The sequence below is a fragment of the Apteryx rowi genome, unplaced genomic scaffold (assembly GCF_003343035.1).
Source record: "Apteryx rowi isolate R43461 unplaced genomic scaffold, aptRow1 scaffold_341, whole genome shotgun sequence".
Classification (NCBI taxonomy): Eukaryota; Metazoa; Chordata; class Aves; order Apterygiformes; family Apterygidae; genus Apteryx; species Apteryx rowi.
Genome location: NW_020449875.1, coordinates 637714 through 655213, shown reverse-complemented (window position 1 = coordinate 655213; position 17500 = coordinate 637714). Strand labels below are relative to the sequence as shown.

At 36.3% G+C, this 17500-nt stretch overlaps 1 protein-coding gene across 4 annotated transcripts in view; it reads right to left on the bottom strand.

Moving 5' to 3' along the window:
• ARID2 (AT-rich interaction domain 2) overlaps nucleotides 1–17500 on the bottom strand; it is a 109045-nt gene that overhangs the window by 2783 nt on the left and 88762 nt on the right. For all 4 annotated transcript variants that reach the window (XM_026072418.1, XM_026072419.1, XM_026072420.1 and 1 more), the window contains 5 exons: nucleotides 9046–9194; nucleotides 3785–3923; nucleotides 3600–3685; nucleotides 252–375; nucleotides 73–164 (listed from right to left, as the gene is read on the bottom strand). In XM_026072418.1, the coding sequence (XP_025928203.1) occupies nucleotides 73–164; nucleotides 252–375; nucleotides 3600–3685; nucleotides 3785–3923; nucleotides 9046–9194 (590 nt within the window). The remainder of the gene's footprint in view (nucleotides 1–72; nucleotides 165–251; nucleotides 376–3599; nucleotides 3686–3784; nucleotides 3924–9045; nucleotides 9195–17500) is intronic.

The window sequence follows — 17500 nt, the reverse complement described above, 5'->3', positions numbered from 1 at the left end:
CCTATTGTGTGTTACTCAAAAGGACAGAAACAATACTGCCCACTCATATCAGAAGAATCATATGATGCTTACCTGCGACCACATTCTGAGTATTTACCAATATTTTTTAATATTAAGGCAGCTGTTAATCGGATGTGTTTAGTTATTGGTCCCTCTTTTTCATCCTACAAAAAGAAAGGGAAAAAAAAATTAACACCCCCATAATAGAAGGCAACAATTGATATCTAATACTCAAGCCAAACATCACTTACTGTGAAATCTCTGAAGACAAGGTTTCTTGATCCCCTCCTTAATGCCATGAGGGCAGCGCTCGGATGATTCACAATGGCCTTCTGCGTTCTGGGAGCAGAGGCAGTACCCCCTGCAGGTGGCTGCCTATAGTAGCAAGAGAGAATTATTAAATATAAGCTTTGCACCACTTTCTAGCAGATTATTATGAAGCTAGCACCTCTGAAAAATTATTTTGACAAATTTTTAACCTATTTTAACAGAGAGACAAAGAGCTCTTAGTACTTGGTGCTGATGTGTCTTTTGTTTCCACAGAGAGAAGCCTTGGTGGGAAGCTTTCAGAAGAGTCATTGGATTTATTTCACATGAAAAAAAACACTTCTCTTCAGGAAGTACCGCTCATTACCCATGGCATTTGTGATGGAAAAGTAACATCTTGTACTAATGACATAGTCACTGTTCCTGAAGAGTACCTATTTAAAGGAATGTTTTATCAGCCAGGGTTTAATAGGAACAGTGACAGTGGCTATGCAGATGTCATCTGAGATTTGGCCAGAGAATGTCCTTAAAATATGGCTGTTTAAAACCTGGCACAGCTCACTGGGACCATTACACATTAGGACAATATAAAATACACATTATTTTTGGTTAGTGGGGAGCACTTTTAAGTAACATGATTTAAGTTATGATCTAGGACATAAAACATCTAATTGTTAAATCAGATCAAACATTTGTAAAACCAATTACCTGTTACTGCAGCTTTCAAATTGAGATTAATAAATTAAGCAAGGTATTTTAGAAAGCTGCTACAGATAAACATAGCAGAAGCAAACCCTTTATTTTCAGTATTAACACTGAAGTCAAAGCTTTATTTCATGTAAAACTAGAATTTCTCATACAATTAGATTAGAATGTTTAAATATGCAATCTTCCTTAAAAAGTCTTTTTTTTGTTAAGTGTCATAATGTCATCTCAAAGGAAAATATTGTTTTATCAATGGTGAAAAATATCACTGAGCTTCGGTATATTAAACAATATTATTATGAAGTCCTTTAATACTCTAGTAGAACCTGGTTAGAACATTTCAGTGTATTAGAAATATACAGTAGTGCTTACTTGCAAACGTAAGCATAAGCATAAAGTTGGAGTAAATGTTCTATTTTTTAAATTTAAAGTTAGTTTGTAACAAAGTTATTTAGGCATCTTTCAGGGTAAATGTATATTCTAAGCTTAAAACTTGAAGTCTGTATTCAGAAAGCCTTCTTCATAATTTGAAATTCTAACAAGAAGAAATTCTGGTTACAAATAAGCAAAAGGGTTCATGTGATACAAAACAGCAAATGAACAGATAGACCTCCTCCCTAAAATCTTTAACCATAATCACACTGTCATCCTCTCCTGAATAGAAAATAGATTTTGAAAATCTTTATGAAGGCAAGAGAGGCACAGGGGCTGAGTTAATAAACTGTTTGTTGGGCAACAACATATTTTTTTATAGGAGACTGGGGATCACAGTAATTATTCATTTTCCACTCTTGTTATTGGAACATTTTTGTTTTCTTCATATTGAGAAAGACAAAGATTCATCTATGGAGGCTGTTCTAAATGCACCTCTTAGAAAGCTGAAATACATATAATCCAAGTATGTGCTTTCCTGTTTGTTGACTTCTTTTTGAGGAAAGAGGGGTGATAGAGATGTGGGGGAAGAGAGTGAAGGAAATGGACAACGAATCTCTAAAAGTATGGTTTCACGACACAGCTGAGCAGCATTAACTGCTCACAGGTGCTGACACAGAAAGGTCTTCTTCCTTTCTTTCCAGCCTCCCTCGCACGGGCGTTCAATCAACTTCAAGATAAGTCCATTCAACTCATCAATCTGGCAAACCCACTTTTTCTTTGATTAGTTTTGTTTTATTTTGTTAAAACAGAGTTGGTTTACAATACAATCAGACAAAAGCTAAAGCCAATTCTCCGTAAGCACATACGAGAATGCACGGCTATGAGAAGGAAAAAGATGGCAGGGAGAGCAGAAACTCTTACTTTGAGCAGTAGGAAGCTCTTATTTCAACTCATCTTCTGAAATCATATCCTTAGTATCTTGCAGTACTGCAGTCTCAATATTTAAGTGAAAACTGGGTATGCATAAATTCCTGCTTTCTGAATCTGACCTAATTAGGGAATTCTGCCTTACAAGAGAGGATGTATGAAAGGCTGTTTTTTTTTGTATTATGCTTACGTGTGTCAACCCTGAAGAATCCTGCAAGGATACAGAGCTATTGGATGTGTTATCTGTGTGATGGAACATTTCTGAAAGGGCAGAGTTAAGATCATGTCATGGTAGTAGATTTATATAAGCCTTTTGCTTCCCACTTATCAGGTGTTTAAGATTACATTACTATCATTCTTCATTCTGTGGTTTTCAGAAGTCTGAATGCTGCTCAGTGTAAGGAAACAAGCCACCACACATCAGTGTTAAGAAGATTTGGGTGTCTTTCTATTTTTTAATAAAAATAACTAAATTTCTTGGCTTTCACACTCAGCTGTCTTTCTCTGCTGCCTCCAGCTGCTTTGTAGCAATTGAACTAGCCACAAAACAGACTGCAAAATCTGCCTGGGACCATGTAATCACATCTTTGGCTTGCAACGAAGAGATTCCACTTAGCTACTAACAAAGCCCTAGTCTTAGTACACTTACACAAGTAACTGAACCCTGAATACCTCCAATATAACTCCACCATCCCCACAAACCCCAAGCAATGGGATTGCACTGGCCAATATTAATCCCAGATGGCTGAAATCATTTTGGGAGAGAGGAGAGCCAAGTCTGATTCCAGGTAACAGCGCAAAATTTAAAAAAACCTCAGAAGACTGTATTTATCTTGTTTGTTTGTTTAAAGGGACATTTATTACAAGAATCCCTGGATCAAATCAACCCAAATTTAGAGCACAAACCTGGAAGGAACACAGCAAGTTACAAGACAGTCCAACTCAGCTGTAGTTTAAGAGCACTAAAACAGCTGCACTGTAAACAGTGAATAACTTTTAATTTAATTACCAGCACTTTTCTGTTGCAACAGAAGTTATAAAATGCTGTCTGTCTGGGAAAATCAGGAGAATATGTGGAGAACAATGTTTGTCACAGAGTACTGACCAATATACCTTAAAGAACTACCTGTCCTTTTTATATACATCTCCCACACCACAATGTAATTCTTCTCTTGCCCATTTTGCATCACTGTAAATGACATCAAATTTGACTGTTACACTCTATGTAGAGTTACACCTGATAAGCCAAGTTATAAATACACAAAGTTCTTCCAACGATTTCTGTCCCCCGCCCTCCCATTGCTAATGAGGCTCAAGTCTCTTACTTATTGGAAGGTTTCTGATTTCCTGCTTGCCCATGTTCATCTTGCTTTAAGCCTGCAAGCAAAGCATCTCTGGAACAGTGCTTATCCTGGTTGGAGAAAAAAGGAAAATAGTGAGAAAGGTGTATGAAAACTTACCATGAAATTCCCGCTATTTTCTGAAATAAAATGTGAAATAAAATCCGCACCTGTAAATGGGTAATGAACGAAAACCTCTGCCGCTGGAAAGGTTCACATCCCTCCCATAAGCACTGGCCTGGGTAGACATCTTTTCCTCCATGTTCAGTTGCTGCATGATAGAAAACTTGTGATGGTGTTTGAAACCACCTACAAGTAGAAAAGAAGAGGGGAAAAAAGGTTGTAATTTTTTTTTCCAGTTAGTGGTAAAGCACAAATATCACAAATATAGGCCAATACCAGCTAAAATTTATTTTCTGAGAAAAGAAACATGCATTGATGAAAAGGCATAAAAATTTAGAAGGAAGAACATGTATATATATATTACCAGTTAGCTACCTATAAATGTCAATATGATTTTGCTGAACACTGTTTAAATACTATGGATCTATTTTGCTGAACACTGTTTAAATACTATGGATCTATTTTTTTTATTTAAGCTTTACTAAAGGAATAATGTATGTTAATTCCAACAGACAAGTTCTCTTCAGTCCAAGCAAAATATAGTACTGAACTGTCAACAGCTAAGAATGTTGTATTTCATACACTTCCTGTGCATTTTCTCCATATTCTATTTGGTGAAAGCACAGGTACGACATATCTTACAGTGATTTCACCCTGTTGAGAGTTTTCTTCCATTTTGAAGTGGTAGAAAAATTACAATTCCTTGTGAATGCCACCTGCAGAAAACTGTTAAGTCAACAGTTCTTAAATCTCTATTTTCAAATTGCCATGCAGACAAAAGATGGGCTATTTTAAGTTTTATGAGATGGTAATGGGGACCACCAGATTTTAAAATCTATTACATGAAAATAGTGGATAACTCTTTAAAAGACTTTTTAGCCTAGACATACCTTAAAATATGTATCAAGTGTTACAAATCACATTCTTTATTTTAACAGAGAAAAAACAGCCAAAATAAACAAAACGACTCAGCTGCATTGAAGTGAATTGCAAGCTGCTAACCCAGTTTGCCAGCACACTTAAGGCTTGGGCAGAATGGGTCTAGTAACCTGGCTGCTGCCATTTGGGAAGCCATTATCACAAGTTGTCTTCACACACGTGTGGGAGACTGCTGCTCTAGCAGTCTGACTGAAGAGGGAACACATGCACCCACCTCAGTCACTCCACTTCACTTGCCAGTAATTTAGTTTCAATTAACAAGAAAAATATTTGCATTAAGATGTTTGGCTGAACTGACTGGGCTGAACAGTGCCAAGAGGCAGATAACCTCCAACTAAAGACTTACGGTAAGCAGCCAAGGAGGAGGCAACATCTTAAACCCCCGGACTGGTTCAAGTCAGAACTCTTAGCATATGAATACCAGACTAGAAGGTGCTTTAACCCCATCACCTCCTTCCATATCCCACTACTCATTTCAATACTGTTCATTATACAAACATACTTGCAATCAATATGTAGGTCTAAGTGAACAGATACTATTACCTGAATCCCACAGAGGTGTCAGAGTTAATTTCATCCAGAGACCAGTCTCAGTTATAAGCTGAATCCTATTGCAAGGTCTCAGTCAAAAGCTGAATACTATTGCAGTAACTGCCTATAACACGGCAATTATTTTCCTTAGAGGCAATAAATACTGCATTAGTCTTTTCCATACCAGTCAGCTCTTCCTGAAGGGAGCATGGAGGAGAAATATCTGCCTCTTGTTCTTGGTCCACTGAGCCCATGGTAGCAAGTGAAAATACAACGCTTTAGATCTACATTCGCTCCACAACAAAAGTTGATGCTTCAGAGGATGGGAAAAGGTCTTCCCACAATAAAGGGGAAAGTCAGCACGTAAACTTAAGTCTGGCACAGACCTATTCATGAATAATCCCTGACATGGATTCAACAAATTTCATGGCATAAGTGAAATCCAAAATGTAGTTTGAAACATTTTATTCAACATGCTTTATTTTAAGAAAAATAAAGCTACTTCAATCATGTTAAGTCATTCGTGGTATAATACATTCACTGCTATACTTGAATAATCAGAATCTACAGTATTAGTCTGCAGAACTTTAAATTTATTCAGAAAAGAAACATCTATTTATTCATAAGACTTAAAGCAACATAATAAAAAAGCCTGAAGTACTGAGAACATGGTCAGTTGAGTTTTGTCTCAACTCTTTGTCTCCCACTTAATTTCTCCACTGTTCTGTTCAGCTGCTGAGCAGAACATTAAAGTAATAGCTGACTCGTCAGGCAGCGCAGATTTCAGAGCATTTCCAATTTACTTTTTTAAATACAAAGCAATTCAAGAGCAGACATCTCCTGTCTACCTGTGAAACAAAATAGCAGCTTTTAAACTAAGCTGAATATAATTAGTGGCCCCTTGCAGACAGCCAAACTTCAAAGGGAAGCACCTAATTTCTGCTACATCCTCAATGCAACAAAGTACTGTTGTTGACTGACAGCTTTGAGAGTTTTACTTCTACTTCAGGTACTAAACCAGAACTCATTTTGAAGAGGCCAATCATTACAAGTATTTGCATAATTGCACCTGATCTGGTTGTGGCCTTCAGACACTATCATAATGAACATGTTATATACTACACTACTAACACTTACATTTTATTTAAACATCTTGGTATAATGTTTGCAAATTAAATTCTGAAAAAATCCTTCAGAGTTCTACTGACCACAGCAGGCAAGTGAGTGAGCAGGAAAAGAACACATAATATTTATTGTGATTGTCAGTAAAATGTTATTGGAGGTCTTCACAGCCTCCTGCAATACATCCTTGAAGGAAAATTTAATGCTAACGTTTTGTGAGAATTAAACTAAACATGCTCAAAGAAACTAGTGCAAATAACTGTACCAAAATTCACCTCCTGTCATATCTTTCTGGTTCATTAAATGCCAGCAAACACCACAAAAGAAACACTGCACTGTTCTATCATCCTACTATTATGAACCTGCCTGCTGAATAGCTACAGAAAAAATTGCTAACCAAACATTAATGAAATCAACTATTGGACGTAAAGTTCAAAAAGTAGGATAATGACCCAGTCACCAGAATCTTCTTTTGTCCCACGGAAACAATTCAGTAAAAACAGCTAAGATTATAAATGTTTTCATTATATATCTCAATAGTAGGTGAGGAGTTTTTATGTCTATTAGAAGCAGGAAGCCTATAGGAGGTTTGATGCTCCTATTTTTATCAGGTTGTTGAAGGCACATTAATAGAAAAAAAAAATATGATGAAGATGCTAAATTAACACTTTGGTTCTGTCCTCACCACAGAGAATGCTAGAATAATATTTATCTAAATTGCTTTTAGGCTGTGGGGGGAGGTGCTAAGATACTGAAACAATTTTTAAAACTAGAAACAGTGTACGAACAAGAGCTGTGTGTCAAAAGGACTACATAGCATCAATCCAAAAATCTCTGAAGACTTTTAAAAAATAATGAAACTTAACTATGAACAAAAATCTGTATGGTAAGTAACAATAGGAGAAATTAAAGCAACAGAAGTAATACACCATCTTTGAAACAAAATGAGAAAATTAACTTGTGAAATATGGGTCCTGCAGCTCTTAACTTCAGTATCAGGAAGCCTTGTTGGAACACATAAATTAAGAAAGACTTGCACTGATGATGCAAGGTAATCACAGTTGCATTGTCTTCCCTCCCCCTTTAAGATCTGCCTGCGTGTACTCGCATCTTAGTTCACATGTGGACAGTATTAGCCTGTTCCATGATTAGCACTCACCTCACTTCCACACAAAGCATCCCATCTAACTTAAGGCATAAAAGAAACTTGGTGACTAACTTATGCTTCTAAAGTGCAGTTCACCAAACATTTTAAGATGGTATAAACTGGCAAGGCTACTGTAAGAATGAGTCCTAGCTTCTCATTTCCACCACAGCTTATATCAGCACAGGTGTTTATGCAGCTATCATGTAGCCAGGAGAGTATGGCTCTAGAGTTACATTTATTAGAAGTAAAGGACCTCAGTAGCCTTGTATGTATTTCTTACATAGAGAAACATCACCTACGAAAGAAACAAAATCACTTCTAAGGGGAAAATATGGCAAACATTTAAAAAATGCCAGAGCTTTACAGTACCAGCTGGAATCTCATCTAAAACTGGTATGTCTTGCCACTGATTTAATGATCTTTGAATTATGTTTGTAAGAGAAAGAATAAAAGAAAGAATCTGCAATTTTAAGGGTACACAGATTAACTAGCTCTCAGTATTCATCAAGTGCTATTCAATTACCCCCTTTTCACCATCAGTTCCAAAAATTTTAATTCCAAAGATTTTTAATTTTTCTGTCCTTCCATCTCTACTTTCTGAATGCTTATGCACAAGCTTTCTGCCAGATCAGCTTGTCCTGATGCTCCCTTGGTCTTCTCCTACAGCTATAACGAAGTGTCTCACCCTTTTTCATGACCGTCTTGTGCGTTATATAATTTCTCTCATTTTTTTCCACAGTGGCTATTGGACAACTGTCTTTGTTTCATCAATCTCTACACTGCACTGACAACTAAACACATTCACAAATCCATGGTATTTTAAAAATCAGTGTCAATATATACATATCAATAACAGGGGGCTATCACAATTTTTTATAAGCATACATCCAAAGAAGTCTGTTTAGTTCACCCCTTCCCCCCTTTTTTTTGAACAACAACAAAAACAACAAAACAAAAAAAATCTAATCTTTTGCTGCCTAGTATTAAGGTTAAGTTTCTTGTTTCAAGCATTTATTTCCTTTCATGACAATGGAATCCTGTGGCATACAAATGGTACCATAATTACTAAAATTAGTCATATTCTAAATAAGACTTTGACCAGGACATTGAAGTGCACACCCTGCTCTTGCAAAACTGGAAATACAAGAAAGACATTAATAACTAGAAACAAAGAAAATGATTTTCAAGACTTGATTTGCAACTGGAGTACAGTAAATATTTTTATATTTGCAATACAGAGAACCAGCTTCAGAGCTAAGGAAAATTAAGCATTTTTACTTAACTACATGAAAGTATTTATTACTGGAGAATCAATATATTAAAAGAAAGCCAAGAAATACGCATTTTATGCTCTGAAAGGTAATTAAGAGCAGTTATATACCTTGTTTCTCCCCCCTCCCCCCATCTCAGCTTCAGCTTCATCAACCTTTTTCCCTTTTTCTTTTCCCCACTGACAAAGTATAAGGTAACTCAGGGAAACAGAATGGCTAGAACTTGCACCATCACTTTCTATGTATAAAGCATTTGCTATCTATTAGTAAACGGTAGTTAAATAAAGGAGCCATTTACTTTTTACAAGACTGCCACAGACACATGAAGTTCTGTCCAGGTTTTTTCATCTGCTCCGCATGCTGACTTGCTGCAGTGTATGAAGGCGGCTGCAAATTGATCTGCTGGCCCTGTACTTGCACTGTTGGTATTGACGTTGCAGGTGTGCTCTGTAGAAAAGTTTAAAACACAGTTTTAAACAGGGCATGCTACAAGACATAACACACTGTTTACTGTCTGTTCAAAAACCTTTTATTCTATACTTTAATCAACCACAGATTTTTGTATTTTAACACTTTGAACTCAGAATAAGTGTTAATATCATAATAGCAAAATAAGAAACAGATACACCCTCTGTAATATTTATGCAGATGTTTCTAGTATTCAAACTACTGAATCTTATGTCCAAATTCAAATGCAGAATGACGAATATGGCATCATGGAAACTGGATAAAACTCAAGCATGTTCATTAGAAGCATAAAAAAAAAATCACCTTGGAAATATAGAGACTTATCAGTTAACACTGTTACACAGTAAAGTAACTTTTCATTTATATTATCTATACTACCATTAGCTGTAACCCTGAAAAAGAACTACACACTCAGACCACTGTTCTAAATCCAGGACTGAATAACAATTTCTGCGAGCAGGACATTTATGTTGCTATGTATTTTGAACACCCTTTTTACATGCCAGTTGACATAAAGCAAATAACACTGAAAGTTTCAAAGTCACTAGTCACTTCTGAAAACACCAAAAGAGACACTCTCTAAAGTGATCCAGACAGTTTTCCTCATATATAGAAATTATAACAAAGGAGTTTCTCAAGGGCACTAGCGGAGCAAAGGTTAGAAATATTTTGCAAAGGCTTTATTTGTTCTTTAAAGAAAAAACTATGCAAACACAAAGGTTTGTATTATCATCAGCATAGGGAGTAGTTTGCTTTCCTATTTAACTGTAGAAGAAAATACTGCTAAAAGAAGTGAAATGAACACTGTTACATCTAAAACTGCCTTATGCTCTGTGATGAAACGGTTTTATATGCTACAGCTGTGGAATTCTGAAGCTGTCTCACTAGTACACACACTGCGTGACAGCGTTTGCAAGAACAGGTTTAGAAGAACAATGTTGAAGAAACACTGTCAAAGACCATCAGGCTCAAACTCTGACTTATGGCTTTCTTGATAAAACTTTGCAAACGAGGTAATTCTTTAAGCTCTTGTACAACCAGCTAGAACACATACCTTTATAGAAAACTCCAAAAGCCCAGAGCTTTTAAATAGGTCATACAACATGTATACAGTGAAGTACAAACATTTCAGAAAGAAAACAGATGTTTCCCCTGTCCCCTTTCAACAATTCAAGAAACTTATTTTAACAGTGAATAAAAATTCTCAGAAGTGACCTGAAAAGCTAAAAACAAAGTCAAAACATGCCCTTAATATTTTCTGAAAAACAGAGACTGAATGATGGATTTCCCCATCTTGGAGCAATGTGTATGTTAGAATACTGTTTCTCTTATTTTTTACTCCAGTGCTTTAGTCTGTCAGCCGTTTAGAAGGTTGGTGACAACAAAAATACTGTATTTTTGAATATAACTATCCCAGATCACACAACATTAATATAATGACCAAAAGAAAAGCAAAAAAAAAAAAAAAAANAAAAAAAAAAAAACACACGTAACTATAACCAAAGCATAACTATAAACCCCCCATGCCCAAGCATAGCTCCTGATAAAAATAAGGAAAACTCAGCAAAACCCGAGAAGACAGCATAATGAGCACAGGATGCCTGTGATCTGTGTGGGTCTGTGGAAAGTTTTAAGAAATTGTTCTTAGTCCATTAGTCAAATATACAAACATGTTCTTAGTCCATTAGTCAAAAATACAAACGTGTTCTGAAACTCTGCAATGATTTTCACCTAATGCCTGATTTTTACCTCTGTGCTATTTTACAGATTGGCTAATCAATCTTCACAATGCATCTTTTAATGTAAGTAAACACAAGGGGACCTTTCAGGATCAACATTTCTGTAATAAAGCATTTTTTACATGAAACTGAAAGTAAAATTAGTGAGTGTCAGCAATATGGCTTGTTTTGCAACCTTCATTTGGCATCCTTGTAAGAACACATTTTGATGGTCTTTATGGGACTTTTTACCCCTATAGAACTTCTGCCTTATTTAATGCACTGGAAAGCGAGTGCTTACCGAATGAAGCCAGTAATTCACTTCATTCTCACCATACAATGTGTGTGGTTCTGTTACTTACCCATTGCTAATCAAACCCTGCAATTAATCCAGAATTACGAATTTTCCCAAGGGTTCCTCTGGCATGCTCCACTAGTGGCATTTAAAGGTTTTAAACTTTAAATCTTTTAATGAGATGGTATTAATATTATTATTTTAAGCAAGGAGAACTGAGATACAAAATCCAAAGTGTTAAATACTGAAAATGAAAGAGCAAGGAAGAGGAACCAATTTTCAGGACAGAAAGTTAAATTGTTTTCCCCTTCCAATCCCCGTCTGTCCTAAGTCCTGGCAAGAGAAAAAAAAATAAAGCTACTAAACTGAAATGTATAAGATAATTTCAGTTGTTTAGAATTCTATTATTACTGCTGTACTACAAAGCAGAGTAGTTTCACTCAAACTTGTAGCATTAGGCACTCACAATGTCTATGTATTTTTAAATCAAATTTATTGCTCATTCATAATACTGTGCCGATTATATTATAAATTGACAAATGAAGGAATGTCATGTTTGTTTCCCAAGGTTTTATTTTAGCAACATAAGTTCTGTGTTCTAACACTAGATCTCAAAGCTTTCTTTTTTCTGTTTAATAGATCAGGAACAATAATGATTTCCGTTTTCAACCTCTTTTACCTCCACCCCTTTTCATCTATTAATTTATGTCATGCAAGATGCACTGGAAATCTTTAACATGAGGTACAGTCTTCATATTTCAAATATAAATAAAATTTTATATTCCAGAAACATACCTAGGAATACTTGCTATGTACAACCTAATTTATACTACTGCTAAGCAATGATTATGCAAATTTCTTTACTTCTTTAACATTCAAAACTATGATAGACATTTCGCTTCCCTAGTAAATTCTTTCTGGGACAAGTAACATTAAAAAAAACCCTCCTAGTTTCCCCACGTCTTCAAGATTTTCACAGAATTGTCTTCTCTAGCAAAAGCACTTAATAATTCTAGATCCCTAAGAAATCAAATGCCAAATACTCTAGTACACTTGAAAGAGTTTATAGTATTTTTTCATACTCAGATTAGATCTCTCCATGCTATGATTTGCAGTTGGGACAACTTAACACTTCTGCAAATCAGATCTCACTGGGACCCAGGACTGAAAGGTACCTCGGACACCCTGGGTTTTTTTTGTAACACACAACCAGGTCATGAAATCCCTTTCATAAATTGAGTGCCATCTTAAGGACTTATAAGTCCTTATACAATGAGAATAAAAAATAATTTTTTTGTGTTTTGAGAAGTTCAATATTAACAGACCAGAGCAGCTAAATCTATAATATGATTATAGCAAAACTTTATTTATGTTTAGTGATTTCCTATCTCAAAAGATCTAAGCTAATCTACACTACAGTGACAATTAGTTCCACATGAACTGACCTTCCAGTAAGCCTGAGTTTTGACAGGCATCTCTGGGTGCCCCACAACACCGCAAAGAGTGTGACAGGAACTCAAACTAATACACTGCACAAAGAAATGACTTTGGTGTGAAAGACAACTGGATAGCAACTTTTTTAGAACAAGCACAGAAACATCACTTTCTAACAACTTGATTCTTTCCCTTAATTCCAGTTTCTTATGACAACTCCTAAAATAGCAGGTCCTGAATTTGATGATTTCTCAATTCCTTCATACATTTTATGGGAGGTTTGCTATTTCCCTGTTGCTGGTTGCTAGGGTTTTTACAGCAAGACCTTGATTCAAGGCTTGTCTCTATCCAGAATTAGCACACAGTGCAGGCGCACAGATGCAAAATCTCAAATTTTGATGATGACAGTTAGGATTTCCACAATTTCATTATTCTCTGTGCAAAACAGGCTGAGTTGTGTGGGTTGCTGGCCATCAGTGGCTTATCTCAGAGGTAAAACCTGACTGACCAAATACAGAGGAAAGCAGAATAAAGAACTGCAGTCGCTGTTTCATTATCTGTGGGCTATTTACCTGACCTGCAAATTAAGGATACCTCAAACACAGCCCCAGCTCTGGCTTGCATTAGCTCAGGTACGATGCTGCATAAAACACAGCTGTATAGCCTTCCAGGTCAGTTTTGTTCTTACATGGAGACTGTGCTATGCTCAGCACGACTTGACATCCCAGGACCTAGATCAACTCTTCTATCACCATGCTTCTATTACCAGGAGCATACGAGGTATCAGAGCTGAAGGCAAGGTTCAGCACGGAGACATGGCAAGTGTCGAACCATAGCTAAAAGGCCCAGCCAGGCTGCAGCTGCCCCTGGCAAGAGCCACCCATACCCCTACAATGCACCTCCTGCCACAGCAGCTTCTGGCTCAGGCACAACTGCATTCCAGAAGCAGCTTTTTTCATTATCCAGCTACTGCTACTCCTATACAATAGAGAGCTGCGACTATAGGCATAAAGCATTCTTTGGGATACAAAGTAAAAAATGGAGAAAAATATTAAGCTATTTTTTTCCAGTTACAGTGTTCTCAGGCATTTCTTCAAGCATAGTTGTTCCTTGTCTTCAAGATAAAACATCACTTTTGAACTGACCATATAAAAGACAGGAACAAGATATTAGCCTCACCACACCAAAAACTTACGCTATCGAAACAGAGAATGTGCTTTAAAGAAAAATATTTTTCCACCTTGTTCCCTGGGCCAATGAAAAACAGAACATGTTGCAATGGAGATAAACGTGATGGGTAGCTAAGGCTAACAATGCTGGCTGTACTAAAAGCATTTTCTTTCAACTACATCACTGGTGCTGACTTTGGAGGCAGCTGTTTGGTCACTCACCCAATTCATTCTGAAGGAAATCCTTTGACAATCTTTACAGTATTATAAATCTAAGCATACAAAGTAAAACAAAAAAAATTATATAAAAACGATATAAAACCTTTTAGTATTTTGAAGTACTGCAATACAAGACCTAATGGTCAATACTAAGCGTAATTTTAACACACAAACTTAATTGTAGAAGCTACCAGAAAAAATGATTGCATTGTCTTTATAGATTAATGGGTAATGTGAAGGTGCTTTTTTAGCATTAAGCCTGCCAATTTTATTTAAAAGGCTTACTTTGCCATCAGCACAAGGAAAACACTGTATCCCAGTATAATGGGGATTCTGTTGTCATAGAGTCCTATGCAGTTTCAAAACATTAGGCTGCATTTCTTCTCCCAACATTAGTATGTACATACCTGTATGTAAATATGCTTAACTGCAGTAAACAGTTAGTAAGAAAAAAAAATTTTTTTTAAATACCACAGAATTTTGAATTCAGTATTACTGAAAATTTTGTATTTAGCTTCTTCAAGACAATAAATGTGTATCAAAAGGTAACGGAGGATCTGAAAATGAATATAGCAGAATTTGAATGCAAGGGAGAGGTCAGGTGGATGGATAAGCATTAAAACAAACATTCTTTTACTACTGTTATATTATTGAGGTTTAAGTCCTGCAACAGAGTGCTTCAGAAGTGAAGAGCAATAGAAGCACGGAGATTCTGTATTTCAGTACTTCCAGCTGAGAAGCTCATTTGCTTTACAGCTAGGAGTGAATTACACCTCCTGGGGCTACGCACCTGCTTTCTGGTGCATGGTAATCACAGCTTCCCAGTCAACAGGGAGCAGCAGCGACTAGCTAAGGCAATGCTTGCACAGTTTTAGCCACCTAAATTTCCACATAAGCATGTTTGAAGTGGGCGGCCTTAAGAGGAATGGGAGTGCATGTTTATGAGGGAATGACAGTAACGAGCAGGGAAGTGATTACTTTAAAAGCCAGATAAGGCAATTTAAAACTGATTTGCTCACTTCTAGGAACGTGGCATGATATCAGAGTGTTCCTTCAAAACACAAACCAACTGGGACAAACCAATGTGGTTATGTTCAACAGATGTTTTAGAGGAGTCTGAAGAGGAGAAAGGAAAAAGAAAATAAAAAAAAAAAGAAAGCACAATTATGCATTTCTTATTCTCTTTCACCCACAAGTCCAGCACAAAGCTTTAGTAAAGTAATAATCCTGAAACATGGAGCATAGAAACAAAAGAAAGCCAAGAAAGTAAACTGCTAGCTCCATCTCCTCTCAGGCTACATTTAGAGGGCTGACAAAATGCAGATGGAAATATAAGGAAAAAAAAAATCCAACACTGTGCGCATCTGTTCCTCTTTTGACATAGCCCAATTTTTTGTATAATATATATAAAAAAAAAATCTTTAAAGTCAGTCTATACATTCTTATCTTTCAATGAGCTCTGCTGACATCTACAATGTCTGATTAAGTCAATTAATACGAAACAATCACAGATTACTCTACACATAAAAGTATCTGTACTTGTCTAACCAGATTTAGATAGTGCTATATGGGCTGTCCCATAAAGATCAAGTATATGACTCTTATTGTTTCAGCAGCGTGGTTAAATCAACATTTCCTTTCTCCTTAGGCATATGGCATTAGCCCATTTCAAACTATCAAACCATATTATGAAATATGCCTTCTCTTCACTTCTACATTCACTGAAGAACTACTTTACTCTTTTTCTTTCTTTCCACTGTTTTCACTTGCGTGTTCCCCCTCCTCCCCTGCTCTGATGAATTCTTACCACTTCATTTCTCCAGTATTTCCAATTTCTATTTGTCCTTCCTTATCTTTGGTTCAAATATCTTCCCTTTCTGCTGCTCATGACAACTTATCCTGCTACAGTTGCATAAGCAATACTTTTCTCCTTTTTCTGTTCTCTAGATCTCCTTTTCCAGCCTTCCTCTTGTGTTCTAAGTTTATTACAAGTTTTCCTCCTCTTTCCCTTTCTCGCTTCTCTCTGAAATACATGCTTTATTTTAAAATAAAATTTTAAGACAGCAAAGAAACAGGAAAACACACACGATTAACTTCAACAGCTATTAAATTTTGCCATAGTTGCATCTATCCCTTTAATTCCTATCCCTCACCATTTTTCTTCATTGTGTTGTATCTATAATAAATTTCACATCGTGCTCCCCTATTTCTTCTGCAACATATCAAGTATACATTAGATACTGCATAGACAATAAAACAATGTATTGAAAACAGTGTTTCTGAGCTGCTCTCTTTCAAAAGTCAGTCAAGGAAGCTGTTTGCTGTACAAGGAAGAGGCTCAAGATGGGAGGGAGAAAACAGGAGATGCCTGTATTTTGTATGATTATACAGTGCTTAACTCCAACAGAAGTTATTGGTAGAACTTGCAGAGCTCAAGAGAATTAAGCTATATCTGAGTACTTCTAGATGCTTTCAGCATACTCGTAAAAGCAGACTCAATATTGGAAATACTTAGCAGCTGGCTTTCCAACAGAGTAATGGCTATTGCAGCTGCTCAGCACCTATGGCGTGAGGCAGGGCAGGGAAGAGCAGGCCTGTTTATACACCCGCACATTAATTTTAAAGTAGTGTTAAACATTCTTATGAGTTTTAAAACAAACTATGATGTCCACTATATCTGAACTGAGTACTATAAAATGGGTTTTATTATCAGTTAGTGCTTAAACATTATTGTAATGGGCATGATTAATAAATAGCCACACATAAGGATTAACGCACTTAGCTAGCAAATTACGGTTGTTCACCAAGATCAAAACTAATAAACTCCTTCTCCCACATTCCTGTAATTCTAAAGAAATCAAGGGCATCCTACAGACAGGAGAATGAACCAAATTCCATGGAGCAGACATTAAACAAGAGTTACTCTGATCTGCAGACTTGTATTGAATGGCAGAGATAGCTGGCAGGTTTTCTGTATGTACAGGTAATGGAAAAATGCAGAAAATATTAATAATGGTGTCAAAAAATAAAGGGCATCTTACCCATTTTTAAAGAAACTGTTAGCAAAGAAAATACTCATTAAAGAAATTTTGCTCTATTATCATGACAGAACAGGTAATCTAATCCAAAGGAAAGCATTAACTACATTGCTCTCACTCTTTTCCTTAAAAAAATCTGGGAGTCTGACAGTGTAGTACCTCTTTGAGACAAAACTGCTAGTGCTCATCAGCTACATGTCCAGGGAATAAATAACTACAGATAATAATTATTCAATTCCAGCCATTTTCTATTTCAGCCAAATCCTTAGGCAAGCTAAGACAGAAATCCAAACTATGAAATACCTTAACACAATCCCTGCAAAAAGCAAGGCATAGTTAGTACATCCAAGCTGCAGAAAATCTACAAGATTAACTTATCTACTTCTCCCGTTCTCCCTGTGCTGCCAACAGA